Source organism: Buteo buteo, chromosome 7 (genome assembly GCF_964188355.1).
Source record: "Buteo buteo chromosome 7, bButBut1.hap1.1, whole genome shotgun sequence".
In the NCBI taxonomy this organism is placed as follows: domain Eukaryota; kingdom Metazoa; phylum Chordata; class Aves; order Accipitriformes; family Accipitridae; genus Buteo; species Buteo buteo.
The window spans coordinates 38,624,751-38,644,602 of record NC_134177.1 but is presented as its reverse complement, the minus strand read 5'-3'; the positions used below and the strand labels follow the sequence as shown (position 1 = coordinate 38,644,602).

Genomic DNA, 19,852 nt, shown 5'->3' with positions numbered 1-19,852 from the left:
CTCTACTATTCATTTTTGGTAAGAAAGGCAGGGTTAGCTCCTCTTTCTTGGGATAAGCTGCAGAGAGAGAGAAGGGGGAGGGTAAAAAGAGGCAAAGAAAAAAAAAAGAAGGTTCTTACTTTAATGGGACAAAGTATAGATTATTTGACAACAAGAACTCAGATTTGTCCTCTTTTTTGCATAAAGAAAGCAGCTACTAAACAATCAATTTCTCATTTAATGGTTTACCATCATGGTGAAGAGCTGGTGTCGCCTGGTCTGTCTATCTGGGAAAAAGATTGCTGCTCCACTGAGTAGGGTGTTCTTAACTTCCTCTTTTAGCATTTTCATTGGCATGAAGTTACTGTCCCCCATATCCACTACTGCTCATACAAAAAGGAAACAAAATTACAAGCGCAAATTAATACTCCATCTAATATGTTAGAGGCATAACTGAATTAAATGTGTTACTTTACACAACTTCAGGCCCTTGCAATCCCATTATACACACAGAAAATGAGGAGAAACTTTTTGACTTCTAGCAAGAAAGATTTTTCTAAGGATCTATTTATTTATTCATTGAGTAAATTAATTCTAGGAACATTAAGACTTGACAGTTATCAAAGCTAATAAAGTTTTCAAGATGTGACAGATTCTATATAAACTGGTTTATCTCCAGCTTGCTTTTCAGGAGACTGTTAGGTAATTAACAAAAAAATTACATTTGAATAAAGAGAGTGCCATCCTACTTCCAATGAAATCTAATGTGTAATTCCCATTCTCTTCACTGGCTCCAGAACCTTCCCTGTGTTTCTGTAAACCTTACAGGCTCCTTGTAAGAACATTTATATTTATATGAAATATCAGAAATAAATGAACCCCAGTAACATTACATTAAAGGATCACATTCCTTGCTGGTTCAAGCATGTGACATGTTCGAAAGAAGTTTTCTGTTGCACCTGTTTCCAGACCACATGTTGTCAGAAAGTCTATAAAAACATTTCATAGGGTCAAGGAAAATTTCACTGTGATTGACTAATTAGCAGACACTGACCTGAAGAAGAAACAAAGGAACAGTAGCTGACTTGGCCTCTAGGAATACATCTCTTTTCCCAAATTCTAACTGTTGTAACACACTTGTAAGCCAGAACGGACAAAACAGTTAATATATTCAATATAAATTACCTTCACACAAATGTTTATAAAGCTCTTCTGCAGCTTCTGTGTGACCAGATGTTTTGTTCTGAGAAGTTTCTTGAGGTTTAGCATTTTTATTGTCTCCAGTAAGTACAGAGAAGCAGCTCTGGAGAAGCTGCAATAGCAGCGTTTGAGCAAAGATACATTCTTCCCTTGGGCTGTAAGAAAACATAAAACAAACAGAAGCAAAAACTGGAAAAGAAGCTCTTTTGCACCAGATAACGCTATGAAAGTCACTACCTCAGATGGTTAAAAAACACAGAGTAGAGAGCACATAGCCAAAAAAAGTATAGCTACCAGCTAAATTAATCTACATCTTCTCAAGGTTCTACATAACATTATAGTTAAAAACACATATGGCAGCAGTAAGAAAATGTTATTTATGTAAATGATGTAGTTTAGGAAGAAGAAACTGCTGCAACTAAACTAAGCATACTTTATTTATACATACACACACAGATTAGTGCTTCACACAGAGTAAAGAAGTGACTTACTTTTGGTGAAGTTTATTGTAAAAATTCCAGAACAGCTGCAAATCAAGGCCTGTGAAATCTAAAAATGACTTGTATTTTAATCCACTCTCCTTCTGTTGAACCTTAAAAAGGCAAAGAAAATGCAGGATTGGAAAATTAACTCTATACAGAACACATTTATAAAAAGCAAATCCCTGAGCGCTGCGCTTAAAGCAGCCTAGTTTCCCATAAATTTGCAGCTAACATGAATTCCCGTATAAGTTCTGTCATGGATATTCCAGTGTCTAAATGTGACAGTTCATGCTGAAACCTTCCCCTTCACAGAGCTACTAATAAGGACTCTCTCTCCTCTTTCTACGTGTCTAGTCCCCCATCCCTGTCCTCCACCACCAAAAGACTTTACAACCTCTACCTCTTCTTGATCCAAAGTAAGTAATAGCCTGTCACGGTTTAACCCCAGCCGGCAACTAAGCACCACACAGCTGTTCACTCACTCCCTCCCTCAGCAGGATAGGGGAAGGGTATTGGAAATGTAAAAGTGAGAAAATTCATGGGTTGAGATAAGAACAGTTCAATAATTGAAATAATAAAATAATAATAATGTAATGAAAAGGAAAATAACAAAGATAAATAAAACCCAAAAAAGACAAATAATGCAAATGAAAACAATTGCTCACCACCAACTGACCGATGCCCAGCCAGTCCCCGAGCAGCTCCCCCCGTCTCCCCCAACCTTCCCCCAGCTTTATAAGCTGAGCATGATGCCATATGGTCTGGGATATCCCTTTGGTCAGTTGGGGTCAGCTGTCCCACCTGTGTCCCCTCCCAAATTCTTGTGCCCCCTCCAGCGTACTCGGTGGTGGGGTGGGGTGAGGAGCAGAAAAGGCCTTGAGACTCTGTGTAAGCACTGCTCAGCAGTATCTACAACATCCCTGCGTTATCAGCACTGCTTCCAGCACAAATCCAAAACATAGTCCCACACCAGCTACTATGAAGAAAATTAACTCTACCCCTGCTAAAATCAGCACATAGCCAAAATGAGACTGCCCATGGTTTGGAATCAAAGTTGAAAAGGCACAGATGCATGCACTATAAGAACAAAACATGATTTTGACACATATCTTCAGAAGAAGGGTAGCTCATGCTGACATACATCAGCACATACTAGCCGCTTCTCTTAACTGTATACATCTCACCCTGGATATTTACAGAATTATCTCAGATAAGAAGAGGACATGTTTTAATCTATGCAACCTTCCTAGCCACCTCTCTATGCATTTTTCCAGATGCTTGCTGCAGAAATAGCTACAGTATCTAATAGATAGTAGAGCATCCTCCTGTTGTATCTACTTCACCCAGCATTGTAACCTGATGCTGAAAAATGGTTCTTAACTCTCTTCAGGACCTGAAGTGAGCATATTCCGAGTCAACTTCAGTAAACATACACAGAATGCTATTTTTCAGAAGCCATCTTTTTCTCCACAGCTTGGTTTTAACAGTTGCTAGTACCTAGTACCAAGACTTTTCTTTATCCGTTCACAATTACTGTTAGCATAGCCTTATTACTTTTAGCATGGTAAATACACGCTTAAAAATAACTAAGAAGTAAAAATACCAGGTCCTGCGCCAGCTGCTGGATGAAATGAAGCGTCTTCAAGAGAAGAGTTGTGCCACAAACTGTATCGCCATCAGTTTTCCTGCACTGCAAGCAGTTCATGCTCCTATTGGGCTCATCTCGCACAGGCCGAAGATACCCAAGAACATTCAGGCCCTGAACTCCAAGCCGTTCTGCTGTGTCTTGTCTTGTGCACAAGAACTTTATCATCAAGTACTAGAAGGATATAAACACAGCACAAGGTTTGGTTTTAAAACGTAGTACAAATTTCGCTTTTAAAAGACATGAGTGCACATGTGAGGAGACTGCAGGTGGGGTTGGGGGGACAAGGCTTATTCCCTGTCAATCACCTCCAGAATTTTAAAATACTGAGCCTGAGATTCAGGCTAAACTTGAACTCTCTCCATGTCCAAAAAACCTCACAGTGATGGTTCTGTGACCTCTACAAGCATCTGCAAAGTTAGTTAATTCATTATGAGTTCCATTCATTCTCCGTATTCTGGCTCTACAGTTACAGCATTTCTGCAGGTTAAAAAATTATTAGCTGCATTTAAAAGCAAGCAGAGAATCAATACGTAATATTTAAAACATACTTTTATGCAATCTGTCCACAGTGAGGTACAGAACACAAAGCTGGAGGGAACAGCAAGTTCTGCCATCCAAATGTATTTAGTAACTCCGCACATTCATAAGTGTCAGGGACTAAGGGTTACATAGACAACAGCAGAATGTCTTAGCAAGCAGTGACGGTTTTAGAAAAATTCCCAGCTGACTTAAAACTGTGCCACCACTTCTGCTAATTTCCACAGTACAAAAAGGGATGGGGGAACTACGCAACAGTTGACTCTAGAAACAAGGTAATTGCAGGGTCTGAAAAGCAAAATTTCATACTTAAGCACTACAAATCAAAACCCATATTCTGCCACTCTTGAAACAGAAAAGTCCCACGTTCCTCAAGGAAGTCAACCTAACTGATGGAACTGCTTAGTAATTGTTTGTCCCTTAAAACAAGAGTTGAGGAACCTGACTTTGAAAGAATAAATGCTGTAACTATGCAGTAGGTAATTATTCCAGATATTAAAGCAACAATCATGTAATTCTTTTTAGAAATACTTCCTCATGATAAAACCAGTAGTCTGCACGTTGTCACGTAATTTTGCATTTAATTTGATCCTGAACCACCATTTAACTACAGCTATATATGTGTACATACAGAGAAAAAGAATAAAACTCAGAGGACAAAAGTCAAATCATCCATTTAACTAGAATTCCATTGATTTTTATCTCTACCCAGAAGAGTTCTCCTCACACAAAAAAAGACTTATGGTTATTTCAATTGGCATTACAACAAAGCACAGAGATGAGCCTCTGCTCACTGTGACTGGGCCAATGGATTTTCATGGTTTCTTACTTGGGAAATTCTGCATTGCTGCATTTTGACATCAACTTCGTCCCATTCTTCTTCCACTTCAAACCAGCCAATAGGATCATCATCTCCCAAATCATCACATGAACAACTGCTTCTATGTATAAAGGAATGTAACAAACTTTGTAAAGAAAAAGTTTAAAGAAACTGCAAAGCTGTTGATATGCTACCAAAATATTTTTTTGCATATTAAGGCTATAAAGATGAGAGAGACAACAGAAACTTTCACTTACCTTGCATGTGCTAGAGTTTGGGTAAGAAAATTAAGTACATCTTTTTAATCATGGTCCCTAATGTACCCTCACTCCTAAGCAAGAGTTTTGAGAAAATCATTTAATAAAGGCTAATTAACATATGATCTTCCTCTAAATTGTTTCTTTTATCTGTGATCTTCACCTCAAGTAGACAGTTTGTTATATCCCTTTTTAAACAGGTCTTTAAATCAAGAGGCTTAAGACAACAGCTATATACGTATTTCCTCAAACACACCAAAATGAGGGTCATTAAAATCAAACAAGTAACAATTAAATGATGCATAATTTTTAAGTCATTTGGAACAATTCTCGGTAGCTCAAGTGGCATTGCAAAAAGATCTAACATAACATTTATTTTCCATGTATTCACTACAAAAAGTCCACCTATACCTGTTCTTTAAAAATTGTTTGAATTCCCGCAGCTTCCATTTGTCATAGCTTTCAAATCTTTTGAAGTGTTCCTCTGCGTGGAACTTTTCTGAAGCACTATTATAAGCAAACACTAGCCCACACTGGGCCCCAATAGCACCTCTTCGGACCTGAAAGAGCAAATCCAGAGCAATGTATTAAAAAGCTGACAATAAAAGAAGGTGTTGCTTTCAAAGAAAAAAAAAATTACGGAAAGCAACTAAATACTGACAATACTGATCTCTGGAATTGCACTTTTTACCTAAAGAAAAATGAAACAAATTTAGAGAAATGTTATGAAAACCTTCCTAACTCACTGAACCAGGATCATGTACATGGTTACTATTTGCTACATTTATCACTCTGCTAGCACCCTAACATTAACTACACTCCACATATTAATTCTCATTCTAATTTTGTATACTTTTTCAATTAAAAAAAAACCAAACAAAACTAAAATTATGTATCCCAGCACCGCTACACTGCAAAACAGCTTAGCTGCCTCTCCAGCTCTAACTAGAATTTACTTGCTAGAAGTCCATTCATGTTTAATTCTCTTTGACATTGAAATATGCCTCCTTGTTCCAGGAATTAAAATACTGCTTTGCCTTAAATAAATTCAGCTGCAGAAATCTCACTGAAGTTTTGTCCTGGCCATAAGATTTAATCACAAGATCTTGCTTTTAAACCAGATAAAACCACGCCAAGTGTTCAAATTACACTGATGTCTCTAAAAAGAATTTGAAAGACCCTACATTTAATATGAACTCACATGCTATATGTCTTGAAATCTGCTCTTCACAGAGTTGAAAAATTATTTTAAATATAAGGTATATAATACTACAAATCAATCCATACTCTTTAGAGAGAAACCATACACCTAAGGCTCACTGGCTTCAGTATATTACAGGATACAGACAAAAGCAATAGAACATAAATGTCTTTACTACATGCGTATGGTACCCTGAAACAACTTAAGACCTCCATTTCCTTAACTTCCCTGTGACTTCCATAAAAGTAAACCCCAAAAATAACACTATTGCAAGACTAATTTAAAATTTCAGTTCATACAAAAAAAAAAATTCTAATTCAACTCTACCACTAGGGAAAAAAAGCAAGCCTTCTACTTGAAAAGCGCAGAGGAACTACATACCTTTATTCTAATTTGTGTCACTTGAAATGAAGATTCAGTTCCAGTAGAAAGAATGATACTTGCTCTGGTCTTCCCAGTTTCAGTAAGAAAACCTAAAGCAGCAGTAGGAATGGAATGAGGTTGGAAGGACTGCTAGTACAAGGTGTTTGAAAGAGAACACCAAGATTGTGGACTAAAGGGGGGAAACAAAAACACTACGCTTTTCTAGTGAAATGTTCACTAGGAGATGTTTCCAAATAAAACAGACTCCCACAGAGTACACATGGGTATCTCCAGAAAGTGTCTCTCTAGGGAATGCAGTATCTACAGCTATTTCAAGAGTGTTTCCCCACTGAAGTTTACTAGTAACTCACAGAATTTTGGCTTATGGCTCTGTTCACTGATGTAACTCCCCTGTTCCTCAGACCGTGATCCATAAAACATCAGAAGACAATCCACAAAATAACTAAACTCAAACAATAAGCACAAGCAAAAGGAGGGGTAAAATAAGCATTTAAGATGTGCCCAATTTTCTATCATAATAGCTTTCATTTACCAGTAGCACTGCACAAGACAATACCTGATTTTTTTTTAAAAAGATTAGGTGGCATTTCACTTAAAAAGGAGGTCAAGAAACACAAATCTCTTTCTTTAGGTTGCATCCAGTACATAAAAACATTGCATTAACAAAGACAGGCTTTAAAGGAGAATTAATAGTTACGTGCACTCAGTGAAAATTTCAATTATTTCTACCATCTCTCTCCATCAATATTTGGGAAACTAGCAGTGAATCATTCATGACTTCAACCCACAAAATGTGCTCTAGTATAGTTTTCTTCATGACAACTCATTGCTCACTTCCACATAGAATATCAGTAATTCTCCCCAAAATCCAATCTGTGGTTTGTTTGCTTTGACAATAAACTGGTTCCTGAGAAATTCACCTTGTTGTAAAATAGAATTTACATGTTGGTTTGGTTTTTAATTATAGATCATAATCATAAATCATTTAATTATAGTATCATAAAACTGTTGAGTAGTACCAAATACATAGGCTACAGTACCACAGCCTTGTTAACAGCCTTTGTGTCTGGTTGAATATTCTGTATTTCATCTCCAGGCTCTTACCATCCCCAGTCCATGGCTCTACAAGCAGGTTTTCAGGCCCTGATTTATCTTCTTTTCCCTTTACATCACATGCTTGCAAAGTTAGTCGTAATGGTTTTCCTAAGTAAGAAAACCAACAGGTTTATCAAACTCATAAAATAGAAAGCCTGTTTTCCAGTTCTAAGTTCTTCACACAGAAAATAAATGAAAAAAATATAACACTATGAGATTTTTACCATTGTCAGACAAAAAAGAGGGAAGAAACTGGAGTATAAGAGATACATTAATCTGAAATAGCTCAAGTCTTAGGTACAGACAGAAGGACAATGAAAACCACAACAACTGATGTTCCTTCAACTAGGTGCAACTTTGGAATTCACAATGCATGAAATACCACTCTTGTCTTGCAAAAAGCAGCAGCTACTCTGGGAAAAAGGAAGCAGTTTTCAAAACTTTTGAAACTAAATACTGATACTATAATTATAAAATAATTAATGTATTCTTTGGCACAAGCCAAGAAGTCCTGACAGAAAACACACTAAAAGGCAAACAAAGGGAAAAATTCTTCATGAGAGACTAACGATAATCTCAGAAGTTGACACCTGAGAAAATACAGATTTATCAAACAAGTACAGTCGATACAGCAAAATCTTACTGTCTTATGTCAGACTGTGCGCAGCTCTACACTTATGACATACTCAGATTAATTTATAAAAGTGAAAAAAGAACTGTAAATAGATGCTAATGACATGACATTTAAAACGCATCTTAAATCTATGCACATCTGCAAGAGCGGCCACTTACTGAGGCTAAACGTACAAAAAAGTGTGTTATTGGAAGAATAAAAATACTTAATGTTATTTTACTTGTATACAATACAAACTACAAAGTTCATGTTTCCTCCCTCAAGATGATGCCACCTGGTTCAACTCTTAGAGCGCAGAAAGCTGATCTAATCACCAACTTTTAGGGCAGTTCAGCTTCACAGGCTATCTTCTTGGTAACAGTTGTTAATTCAGAAGTCTTGTATAATTTTAAACCCCACCGAACAACAAGTAAAACGACTCAAAGCTGCATATTGTCTTATGTATAGTAAAGGATCCAACAATTATTCATTTACCGTATTTATACAGCAGGTTCTGTCTAACTGTTGCCATGGAAGCAATAAGGGATGAAGCCTTGTATGGAGTGTCCAGATGATCAGTGATTGTACAAAGGGAACTTATCACTTTAGCAACACTCCCCCTGGCTAAGGCAAAGGCCAAGAGTGTAAGTTCAACCTCTGGAGTAGTACAACAACTGGGGAGGGAAAAAAAACAACAGTATGAAAAGAAAACTTAGGACACTTTGTTTTTAAATAAAGACAAATAATGCTCACATGGAAAAAATTTAAGGTGCCTGTTTCTTAGTGTCTTTGAACTTTTCAAGATACTAAAAAAAGAGCAGGTGAGTAAAAATGAGATATGTTTGCTATACGAATTCTTCTAAACCATTTTCCACTGCATCAAAATATATCAACACAATCTCACCTTGTTATTCTTATAAGGAAGCTATCGACTTCTTCCAAAACATTTGGAGATAAGAAGCTTGAAAAATCTGTAGAGCCCGGTGTGAGGGATAGAGGTGGCATGTGTTGCAGTGCTTTCCTAGTAAAAGGAACAGAATATAACATCAGGAAACCAGACAGAATCAGAGAAAACAGCCTTCTAAAATGAATTAGACATTTGAATCTTCACGTTTTTTATGAGTAGGTCTCTACAAATAGAAACTAAGGGAGAAACTTGTTAGCTCAGATGAGAATTTTTGTTTGATTTCCTAAGATAATGTAATAACCCCTAAAAATAGGAATTCTTAAGTGGTTTCATCAAAATCATTCTATCCAATACTAAAGTTTGGGGTTTTACTTGCTAATTCCAAACACTGAATTCGTAATTCCTGAATGCATATTTTTAGTCAAGACTTCTTCATAACTTTCTCAGGTTTTATTAGCTCAGGATCCATGTTATATTTCTAAAAAATAATCTAAACTGCAGCAAGACTGAAGGCTCTCAGTTTCAGTAAAGCTTGGAACTATGAACCTTTTTCAGATGTAAGCATGTATAAAGTTATGTAAATTTTAAAGAGGTTTCATAGATGACACAAATTAAGGATAGGCTTAATGGACTTCAGCCCACAGTATTCATTAACCTAATGACAGCAGTGCTTTTAAGTGGTGGCATCATGCTAACTAAGCTCTATAAAAGTTGATGTGGGTGTGTAGTGATTTTATTAGGATTCCAATCCTTCAAGTCATCGAGCAGAAGTGTTTGGCAGACAAACAAGGAAACGTTACACAGAAAATGGCCAATCACCACAAGCAGACATCTGCACAGATACTGCATATACTCGACTATATACCCATGTAATGCATGACAAGGCATTACACAAGCAAGAATTTGCTGAAAATTAAGCTCATTAAGCTCCATTCATGAGTGGAATGTGTCCAATATTTATGATCAATAAGATTATAGAAAGAAAATTTAATTAATTTTAGGCTTCTCAAAATTATTACAAGTCAAAGGATAGGTTAAAAACATATTTTTCAGTGTCCCTTCAGTCACGGCTTAACAACCAGATTAGATACAACAGCTAGGAGAATTATACTTGTTCCACTACGTGCAAATGGATAAGAGCGAAATATCAAAATTTAAACAGTGTGATAGCTGAAAAGATGTTCAAACACCTTAATTGAGGGAGTGGAAACCAGTTACACAAGACAGGTTAGTTTACTAAAGCTGGAAGTATTAAAAAAAAAAAAAAAAGCACACCATCGAAGTTTGGTACTTACTGAGTATTTTGTAAAATAGTGTGAACGAATGCTGGATTTGTTTCCATGGAAGCTGTTACCAGAGAGGTCAGCAGAGACCAGTACCAGATAGCTGAAGCATCGCACACAGAGACGCCCACCTTCTTAACTCTTTGATAACCAATAGCCCTGAGTCCATGGATTCTAGTGTCACATCCATCACTAAGGCAACGCTTGATGTTTATCTGTACATCTGTCAAAACACAAAATAGAATTTTTTTCCCATTTCTTCTGCTGGATTAGATCTAGAAGAATCTAGATATTCAAAACAATAATTACTGCAAAACCTCTTAGAAAAATAGCAGCAGAAACAGTACCTCCACATACAGACAACTATACATGTTTCTTCACTGTGCACCCTATGATTTGGAAAATTTAGCCTTTGAACGGCCAAATGATCCATTACATATTGTACGGCTAGAAATTAGGAAAAAAGTAGTACAAGACCCTCAAAGTGAAAAATAGCTTATAGATTATTTCCCCAGTACCTTTTACCTCCATACATAGGAAGTGTCTTGGCAGTGGTAGTGGAAGAGATAGGGAAAAGGAGTAAAGCCTAAAAGCAAATTTTTAAGTTACATAAAAATTTTGACATCAGTTCTTGACCATTTTGTATAGCTAACATTCTCCTAGTTACTTCTGAGGAACAACGTCCTTGCTGCCCACTTCTGTGGCAGAAAAAGTTCATCTTAGTGAAAAGCACCTATTTGAGCTGAAGGGACAAAATTTCTGAAGCTGCAGAAACCATCTTAGGAAGGAACAGCTTTCCTCTGATGGATTCCAATATAGCACCCACAGATCTACCAGACTTAAAAATAACACTACTTAAAAACACTTAGCATAAAACCTGCTTTACAAAAATCATCTGACCAACTTCAGAGTTTTTCTACCAAAAAAAAAAAAAAAAAAAAGAAAAAAATTTGCTCAGAAGCAGATTTTTTGCTAGATACTATTATGCAACATATGCTTTCACTCTGCAAGCAAAGATATTTTAAAATTGCCCAGTATCTTCAAATTGAGAGACTAAAACTACATCTTTAGTCATTCTAGCTCTTCAACCCTTAGCCCAAGCTACAGACAGATTTCATGAGAAAGACTCAGAAGACTCTCTTATAGCCTAAAAATTAAACTACAATTAAAGCAATTCCTCTGACCCAAGGACGAGGTCAAAAGTTTCTGCTCTAATGACTGCCATTTCAACACATCATTTTATGATCTACCCAACCTTTCACCTTCAAAAAAGCAGCAAAACAATATACCAATGGTATCTTTATTGACTCACACATCTGACTAATGTTAGCGTTTTCCAACAGTGTTACGTAGCCAGTGATATTGCTTGGAATGTGAACATCTCGGACCTCCTGAAGACTGCTGGCATTCCTTCCCACTGCCACTGTAACTTGCTGTGGCATGTAACTCTGGTCATTGGCTGCCACCGCAATGGACAGATGTCTCAAAACAACATCTGGTTTCATCTTTAAACTGCAAAGCAAAGAAGATAAAACAGTTCTTGCAAAGAGAAGATAAATCAAGCACTTTTAGCTAAACTTCACTCAGTTTCCAATTCTACAAACATAAATAAATCCACTAGAAATTACCTAATGCTTCACAGGCATTGCCAACACCGTATCATGGTGGATGAGTTCGAAAATTTGTAATTGACTTAAATGATGGTCATCTCTGATAGTGAGACTGTAGAATTTTCTATTGTGCAGCTTTTCAACTGAGAATTCATTCCTCAGGAATAAAAATGTAGTGTCAAAAATGACCAAAATTAGACTTTTTTTTTTTTTTTTTTTTAAAGCATACATTCTTAGATCTACTACTGAAAATCCACTAAACATTTCTCTTTCATGGAGCAGTAACTTTTTAGGCAATGGCAAAGCACTCCTATTCAAGTACTAACCACTGCATCTATAACAGAGTTTGGAAAGTTTAGCTACAAAAGGGTATGTGTCAGCATGGAATATGCATGCATTTTACAGGTGAACACTTTTACTTGGTGATTAGGTCTTTAAACTTTATGCAGATTAATGATTTCCTTTCAACTATATTCATCTGTCACTCACTAATTCCACAATTTTTTTCAATTATGGCCCACTGGCTGTAAAACTTAAGGACTAACTACCCCAAAACTCAGCTGTATATTGCTGTGTCACTCACCGTATCCAATGTGAGCGAGCACTCCCATCTGACTGCCAGAAGGATGTAGTTTCTCCATTTGTCATCTTGTCAATATCCGCAGAATTGGATGAGGTTTCTATGTGAGTATAGCACTTTGTGACAGACTTCAGTTTGTCCAACTCCTGATTACCATTCAAGTCACTGGGGTAGTCTGCAAAGAGAAGAAATCACTCATAATATTCTTCTTTTGCTTGTTTCGAGAATTATTATACCTTTATAATAACTACCTCATATAAAAATAACTTGTTGGCACAGAACACAGCTCCTGAAGAAGCGTTTCTGACAGAAACTAGAAGACAGCAAAGTTTCATTTCAGATGAAATCACAATAATCTCAATCTATCACTTGCAGTACAAAAACACCTACTTCGTCAGGATTTCAATAGCCTTTATCTCCTCCTTTCATTACTGGCCTCATCAGTGCTTTATTATTATTATTACGGCAAAATACAAACCGATGAGAGGAAAAAGTAAAATATGATGGAAAAACCCCAATGTAGCTATTCTAGGGAAGGGAAAAAGCAGATTGTTTCCTCAAGTTACATGATCTGTTTCAAAAGAAGTGCAGAGATCTGAAAATACTGAGTCAAGCGGTGAAGAAAAGGAGCCCTCCCTCTAGGGAGACCACCAGGACAGTCCCACCTGAAATACAATAAAAGATCGACTACCTCCACCCTAAAACAATAAATTATTTTTTAATACTGCACAGTCAACTTCAGAAAACATTCACCTTCACATGGAAACTAAGTTTCCAGCAACTAATAGAGATATCTGACTGAATAGAGAATATTGTACATTAGTAACCATCATTCTGAAAGAGGTCAGGAGAAAGATGAGAAACATCCCAGTGTGTTACTCAGATTGCTAGGCAGTTAGGAAATCCATTTACATGCCTTAAAAAATTTCAACAAAAACACCACAGAAGCACGCAGATCAACTCCATAAAAAGTCACGCCTGTTGAAGATTAAACAGCAAAGAAAGCTTTTTATTTTATCTGTAATCTCTTCTTCAAGCTACGGTTACACTACCATCCTGAAAAAAAAAAAGAAAAATATTACGTACCTCTCTCTTTTAGGAGAAGTCGATCTAAAGAATCCTTCAATACAGAAGACCGCATAGTACAGATATTGTTGAAGTACTCCAACACTGGGTAAGGGATGGCCGTACTAGATATCCGATTCCGGTGCAAGAATCTCAGTATCATTGAAGCGTGAAGACCAAGACGCTCTTTCGATTCAGAAAATATATCAATAAAACCTAGAAAGAAACATTATTTCTATCTTTGTTGGAACATCTGACTTATCCAAGTAATCATTTTCCCCCTCTAGGTCTTATTACTAGGTAAATCCAAGTTAAGCATGGGAGCCAATATTGGAACTACATTCCACCATAGGAAGCAGCTCAAGTTTGCAACCTTTACAGCAGGGACTGCAAAAGGTGCAAATATTTTTGCCAGTTACTTGAAATGCCAGAAGCAGTTCAAAACAATTACCAAAACCCTTAGTTCTTATACTTATTTTGCTGTCCCAAAAGCTCCAAACCCTTACCTTCAACATGTAAGTGAAACAGTTGCTGCTTGGCTAGTGAGCTGATGTACTCACATCACTCACCTTGAGCTATGCTAAGCATCTCACTTTGGCATTATGGATTATTCCCAAAGACGTGCCTATATGCTTTCCACCAACTTCATAAGAAACTTCAGCTCCTCAACAGTGGTACTCTGAATCACAGTGCATTTGGATGCATAGTACCTCATTAAGTACTCTCCTCTGACTTGGCTATTAGCCAATTCTAACACTTCTTGTCTGATCCTCTAAGACAAATCCCCTTTAGCCACTTATCATCAAAAGCTTGGAAGGAAAGCCAGTAACCGATACTTATCCCAGAAATCAGATTCTGGAAACTGACACTTTCCAAACTATATGCTAGAAAAAGTGAATTATGTTTTAGCAGGATTTCAAATACTATATAACAATATAATAATAAAAGTATATGACTCATCACCTGGAACAGACTCAGTGGAGGATTTATTCCTCCAGTTACCAAGTACAAGACTGCATTAGTTAGGCATTCACCAAAATTTTGCAAGGAACTGTTTTCTGTCTGTGAGATAAACCAAACAAGGATGAGAAGCTCCCCAGTCACACAGAGAAGAAAGTAAGTTAGCTGGATGCAATTACGGGAAATTTTTAATTTACAGCAACTTCACTTGTTTGACATTAGAGAAGCGAGAATGACTTGGACTATGGTTTTGAGAAAATTAGAATTTGTTGAAGCAGCACTCCTTATATAGGGCAGCACTTGGGAATCCACTTGTTTTGTCACTCTGTTCTCATACCTGGAACTAGTGAACAAGCTTGCAGTTGCCTGATTACATGGCTAAGTTCCCCTTGAAGATTAGCTCCACTAGAATTCTTGAGAGCCTCCAGCATATTCTCCACATCTACGGTGCCATCTCCTTCAGCATCAAATTGTGCAAAGGCCTGAAGAGGAACAAAAAAGAAAATTTATTTCAGCATATTTAGTTCAAGCAGAAATTCAAGGTATTTCATAGAAACCGTAGCAGTAAACATTATAACACCGTTAAATAAAAACCAAAATAATCCGTTTTCCGTAGTATTGAATTCATGACAACAGGAAACAGCCTGGCCTGGAAATGTGCAGTCTTTAGCAAGTTTTAAGGCACTTGCACTGCCTTCCTATAAAAGTCAACTGTAGTTATGCTTAGGTAGAGACAGCACATCATCTATACCAGTGAATCAGCAGTATCCATCCACCAACACCCGGACTATGAAGAAGGTGCTCACAAAAGAAGACTAAAAAGCTCTTCCATTAAAGCATGAGTTGGTTCTAAAAGCCATACCATCCAGTACTCAGTACTGCTGCATCCATCCCTCACTGAAGACACTCAAATTCTTTCAGGTTTTAAATATTTTCTTTATTTTAAAAAGTGCCCTTAGAACCAGAATATTTTTTTAAATGTGTATTTCCTTCCATATACTGTCCTCCTACAAAAAAATACCAGTTTAACATAGTTTGTCAAAGTATTTGTGAAAACAATGGAGAGAGTTAGAAAAGATTTTTTTTTTCTTATTGAAGGGAACCATGGCCAGCTTTATTAACTTTGACCTTGATATAATTTTTTAATATAAAAAGTTGTGTTGAGCATGTATAAAAAGTAACTCACACAGCTTGTACAAAAGTACAAGGTATTTTTATTCATCTAAGCCCATAAAACAGAACCAAGCTCACAAACGTAAATTTTTTAAAACTAGCCACTTCAGAGAACTCATGATCCAGTGACACACTACTATTAAAAAAACTAGCTATATTTTCACAATCATATTTAATTTTGAAACAAGCTTCTGTTTGATTGCTAAAAAAACCTGAACATACCCCAAAAAGAAATGCAATATGTCAGGGGCACCCATTTTTTTTCATATAAATTGGGAATGCACTTACAAAAGGTATTTCTTTACAAGCAAGACTTCAGTCTTCCAGGCCTGAGCTTGGTAAGTTCAGCTACATAGCCAAGCAAATCTGGCCTCTGAGAACAGATAACCTCACAACTGTCTGACAGAGTCAAAAATCACTGCTGTTTGGGCAGAAGCTTATGCTTGAATTTCTTGGTTTGCTACCTGATTATCGAACTTGATGTACCATTAAAAGCAGTATCCTAGAGAGAAATAATCTGAAACGATTAGATCAAAATAACCTGCCAATTAACCATGACATAATTACACCACTTAAATGAGAGCAAAGTCCTCATAAGACAACAGAATTGAAATGCCATTATTTTAGCTGACTAAAGCTCCAATGGCACTTCTGCAGCACAGAGCTCAATTTTAGCTTAGCATTTTTATAAACTCTTGTTAAACATACAGCTGAACCCATGCTAACAGTGATCACCTTTAAAAAAATTATTCTTAGTAGCAAAGACAACCGGTGCTGGGCATCCAGAAGGTACCACAGCCAGTACAGATGACTGATGCTGGGCATCAGTTAGATACCAAAGAAAAAACTAAGACCTCTGCTCAAGGACAACAATACAGAGGAAATTAATTTTAACAAAAATAACTTGGTTGCCAAAATTCAATGTACAGTTTTGCATGACACCATTCTTGCCATTATGACTTTTTCTCCTCATATTTGAAGTCAAACCCTGCAATTACTAAAATATGAAGAGAACAAGCGAGCAAGTTTTGTGATGTTACTAGTGAAAACAAACCACACACGAGACAACAAGGCTAGATCTGCTGATAGATACTTTAAACCAATTTCTTATACTTTCATGTAAGGAGAGATTCCCACATATATGCTTTTCTTTGCATCTTAATGCAGTATTTTGTTATTTTATTTTTAAACTCTTCATAATGACCTCAGGAGATTGCACCAACCCTAGAACTCTAAAATTATTTTTTGACTGTTCAGTATAACTTAAACTCTGTATTTGACACAAAACATATGCAATTTCCACTGCTCAGACAAGCTGCCCTGTGCAATGGGGGTATAAGCAAAAAAAAGAAAAAAAGAAAGAAAAAAAGTAATCAGTATGCAAACCTCCACTCAGAGCTTTCGAGTTGTGTTCCCAACTGGGACATGACACAAAATGCAGCAGCAGCTTTACCACAACCCAGCTGCTTTCTGCTCCTAAAAGCATTAAGTCCACACACTTCCTCCCCAGTTCAAACCTGAATGTAAAGAAACATCTTTCCTGGGAAATGATGATCACTGGCTAAGGCAATCGCTAGGAAACACAGCACATGGAAAAAATCACTCCTTCATCTCACAGGCAGCTCGGGAGTTGGACAGTGTGACAGAATATCTGAAGTGTGACTTAGGAAAACTCTGTACTTCTTCCTTCACTCTCAGTAGAACTGCAGCATTAATGTTTCAAGTGGAAGTTGGATACACTACATGATAGCTGCTGAAGCACTAATGAATCAAAAAGGATTCAGAGGTTCAGTTTATCTAGAAAATACATTTTACATTTAAACAGAAGTTCACTTTGCCCATAAAACCTTCAAAGTATGTATTTACAAGCACCACACTGAGAACAGAAAAACTTAACGGGCAGCTCAAAACAGCCTATGCCAGACAGGATTCCATAAACATTAAGAAGTGAAACCTACTGACCTGCCATCCACAAACTAAATTCTCATCAGTGCAAAATACATTCTGGAAATCTAAAATACTACAGCCCATGGGCTAGTGCCAGTTATAGAAACAACGACATCAAGGTTTTCCACACAACTGCCAACATCCCAACTTCATAGGATAGGCTAGATGTGACCACATATCCGTACCATGATAAATCCTTCGACAAGTTTTTTCCCCCAGCTTGAGAGCAGGAAAAAAAAAAACCAACTCCAAACCAACTATACTCTTCACGCAGAGGAGGATGCGCAACACAGACAATCCTCAAAGTATTTCTGCAGCCCGCAAAGCTCAGTTGTTTGTATTAACAGAGGGAACGCCAATGTACTAATTTCACTCCTATCGTCGTGACTAATGAAGAAGTGTTCTTTATTGGCTCTTGTAAAGGAACAGGAAATGGAGGCAGCATTTTAGCAAGTTACCTCAAAACAGTCTGGTATAAACATACCTATCTGTACAACAAAACTAATCTTCCCGGTTTCCAGTAGTCTTGTCAGTCTATCAGCACTGATTTCAAGGAGCACGTGTGTGATTTAACAGCTGACAGTTATTCTACTAGTCAGGAGCAATACAAAGACAGCAGGAAGTCACTGGTGAGACTCAGGAACTGCATGCAGTAAGAAACTCAGACACAACCACTTTCTCAACTGAGTGCGAAACTCCCAGCAGGGTATTCTACTGCATTTTAAATGCCAGCTAGAGAGTAAAGCTACAGCTTAAGTGTTCTAGATGTTAAGTTCTCCATGTCCCTCCCCACAGCAGGAAGCAAACTGCACTCTCTCCTACCATTAAAACCTTTCCTTAAGACCTTCCATCTGTGGAGAGAGAACTCTGTTACACTACTTCCTTACAAGTTTTCCAAAACTCTTACTTTACAATAAGTAGTGGGATACCAACGAGGTACTTGACAATTTCACTGCTGATTTTGAAAAGGAACAATAAAATTAAGCCTGGTAGACTTTGACCTGTTGATAGCATTAAGAAGTATCTCAGAGGAATTGCTGGTACCGAGTTTCCTACCTGTGCTACCCCCGGCTGCACTAGCAGTAGCAACAGCAGAAATACTCTTGTAAATAACCATCTCGCCCACGAGCGGCTGCTGAGCACCGTCGCTGAAAACAGGCACGAATTAAAAAAAACCCAAACAACCGATATCTTTAAGTCGACAGCCTGCCTATCAGTAGCGGCAGCCGCTTTTTTTAACCGTGCTGCAGAGCCCTCTGCCCCGGCCTTGCCCCGTTACCGGGAAGGGGTGACCGGCCTCTCCACAGCCACGCTGCTCGGACCCCACGCCACGGAGCCGGTGCCAGAGCGGGCCCACGCTGCTCAGGCCCGGGAAGAACCACCAACCCCCCCCCCCGTTATCGGGAGACCTACCTCCAGCAGCAGCAGCCGCCCAGGGGCCCCCGCCGCCTCCCTTCCCGCTGATCCCACTCCTCGTCCCGTCCCGTCCCCACCGGGCGGGCAGCTCCTTCTTCTCGCCGGTACTTCGCCGCCCCCCTGCCCTCCCTCCCCCCCCGGCCCGGCCTCCCCGGGCCGAGGCCCGACGCCGCCGGCCGCCCCCTCACCTCCTCGCTCTCGCCGCGGGAGCCGGCTGCCAGGCGGGAGACGCTCTCCAGCACCTCGCAGAACTGCTCCAGGCTGACGGCCTCGTCGCCGCGGCTGAGGCGCTCCTCCAGCCAGCGCACCAGCGTGCTGTGGTGTCGCGACACCAGCGACTCGGGCAGAGCCGCCTCCCGCAGCCGCGCCGTGGCCTCCCGCAGCCGGGCCTGGTCCAGCAGCACCTCGGCCGGCGGCAGCGGCGGCGCCGGGCTGGCGGCGGAGCCCGGCGGGAAGGCGGCGCCGGGCTGAGGCGCGGCGGCCGCCCCCTCCATGCCTTCCTCGGCGCCCTCCTCCTCCTCCTCGCTGCTGTGGCTCGCCGCCGTCCCCATGAGCCCCTCGGAGGCGCCGCCGCTGCGACCCGAGGCTCAGCGGAACCGCTGCCGCCGCCGCCGCTTCCCCGCTCCTCCGGCCGCCGCCCCGGCTCCGCCCGGCCCGGCTTAGTCAGCAACTTCCCGGCCCGCCGCACCTGTCAG

The 19,852-nt window shown here is 39.0% G+C and overlaps 1 protein-coding gene across 3 annotated transcripts in view; it reads right to left on the bottom strand.

Annotated features, from left to right (window-relative positions):
- Positions 1–19,842, bottom strand: part of ZZEF1 (zinc finger ZZ-type and EF-hand domain containing 1) — a 60,169-nt gene extending 40,327 nt beyond the window's left edge. For 2 of the 3 annotated variants that reach the window (XM_075032488.1, XM_075032489.1), the window contains exons 1-16: positions 19,346–19,842; positions 14,959–15,103; positions 13,683–13,877; positions 12,600–12,771; positions 11,719–11,918; positions 10,419–10,629; positions 9,121–9,237; positions 8,712–8,890; positions 7,613–7,711; positions 6,506–6,597; positions 5,335–5,483; positions 4,676–4,787; positions 3,265–3,480; positions 1,671–1,771; positions 1,165–1,334; positions 229–362 (exon numbers count right to left, since the gene is read on the bottom strand). In XM_075032488.1, coding sequence (XP_074888589.1) covers positions 229–362; positions 1,165–1,334; positions 1,671–1,771; positions 3,265–3,480; positions 4,676–4,787; positions 5,335–5,483; positions 6,506–6,597; positions 7,613–7,711; positions 8,712–8,890; positions 9,121–9,237; positions 10,419–10,629; positions 11,719–11,918; positions 12,600–12,771; positions 13,683–13,877; positions 14,959–15,103; positions 19,346–19,708 — 2,655 coding nt within the window. In that variant the 5' untranslated portion in view covers positions 19,709–19,842. Of the gene's footprint in view, positions 1–228; positions 363–1,164; positions 1,335–1,670; positions 1,772–3,264; positions 3,481–4,675; positions 4,788–5,334; positions 5,484–6,505; positions 6,598–7,612; positions 7,712–8,711; positions 8,891–9,120; positions 9,238–10,418; positions 10,630–10,924; positions 10,981–11,718; positions 11,919–12,599; positions 12,772–13,682; positions 13,878–14,958; positions 15,104–19,345 lie in introns of those variants that run through there. The other variant, XM_075032490.1, reaches the window with a different exon arrangement.
- Between the last annotated feature and the right edge of the window lie 10 nt (positions 19,843–19,852).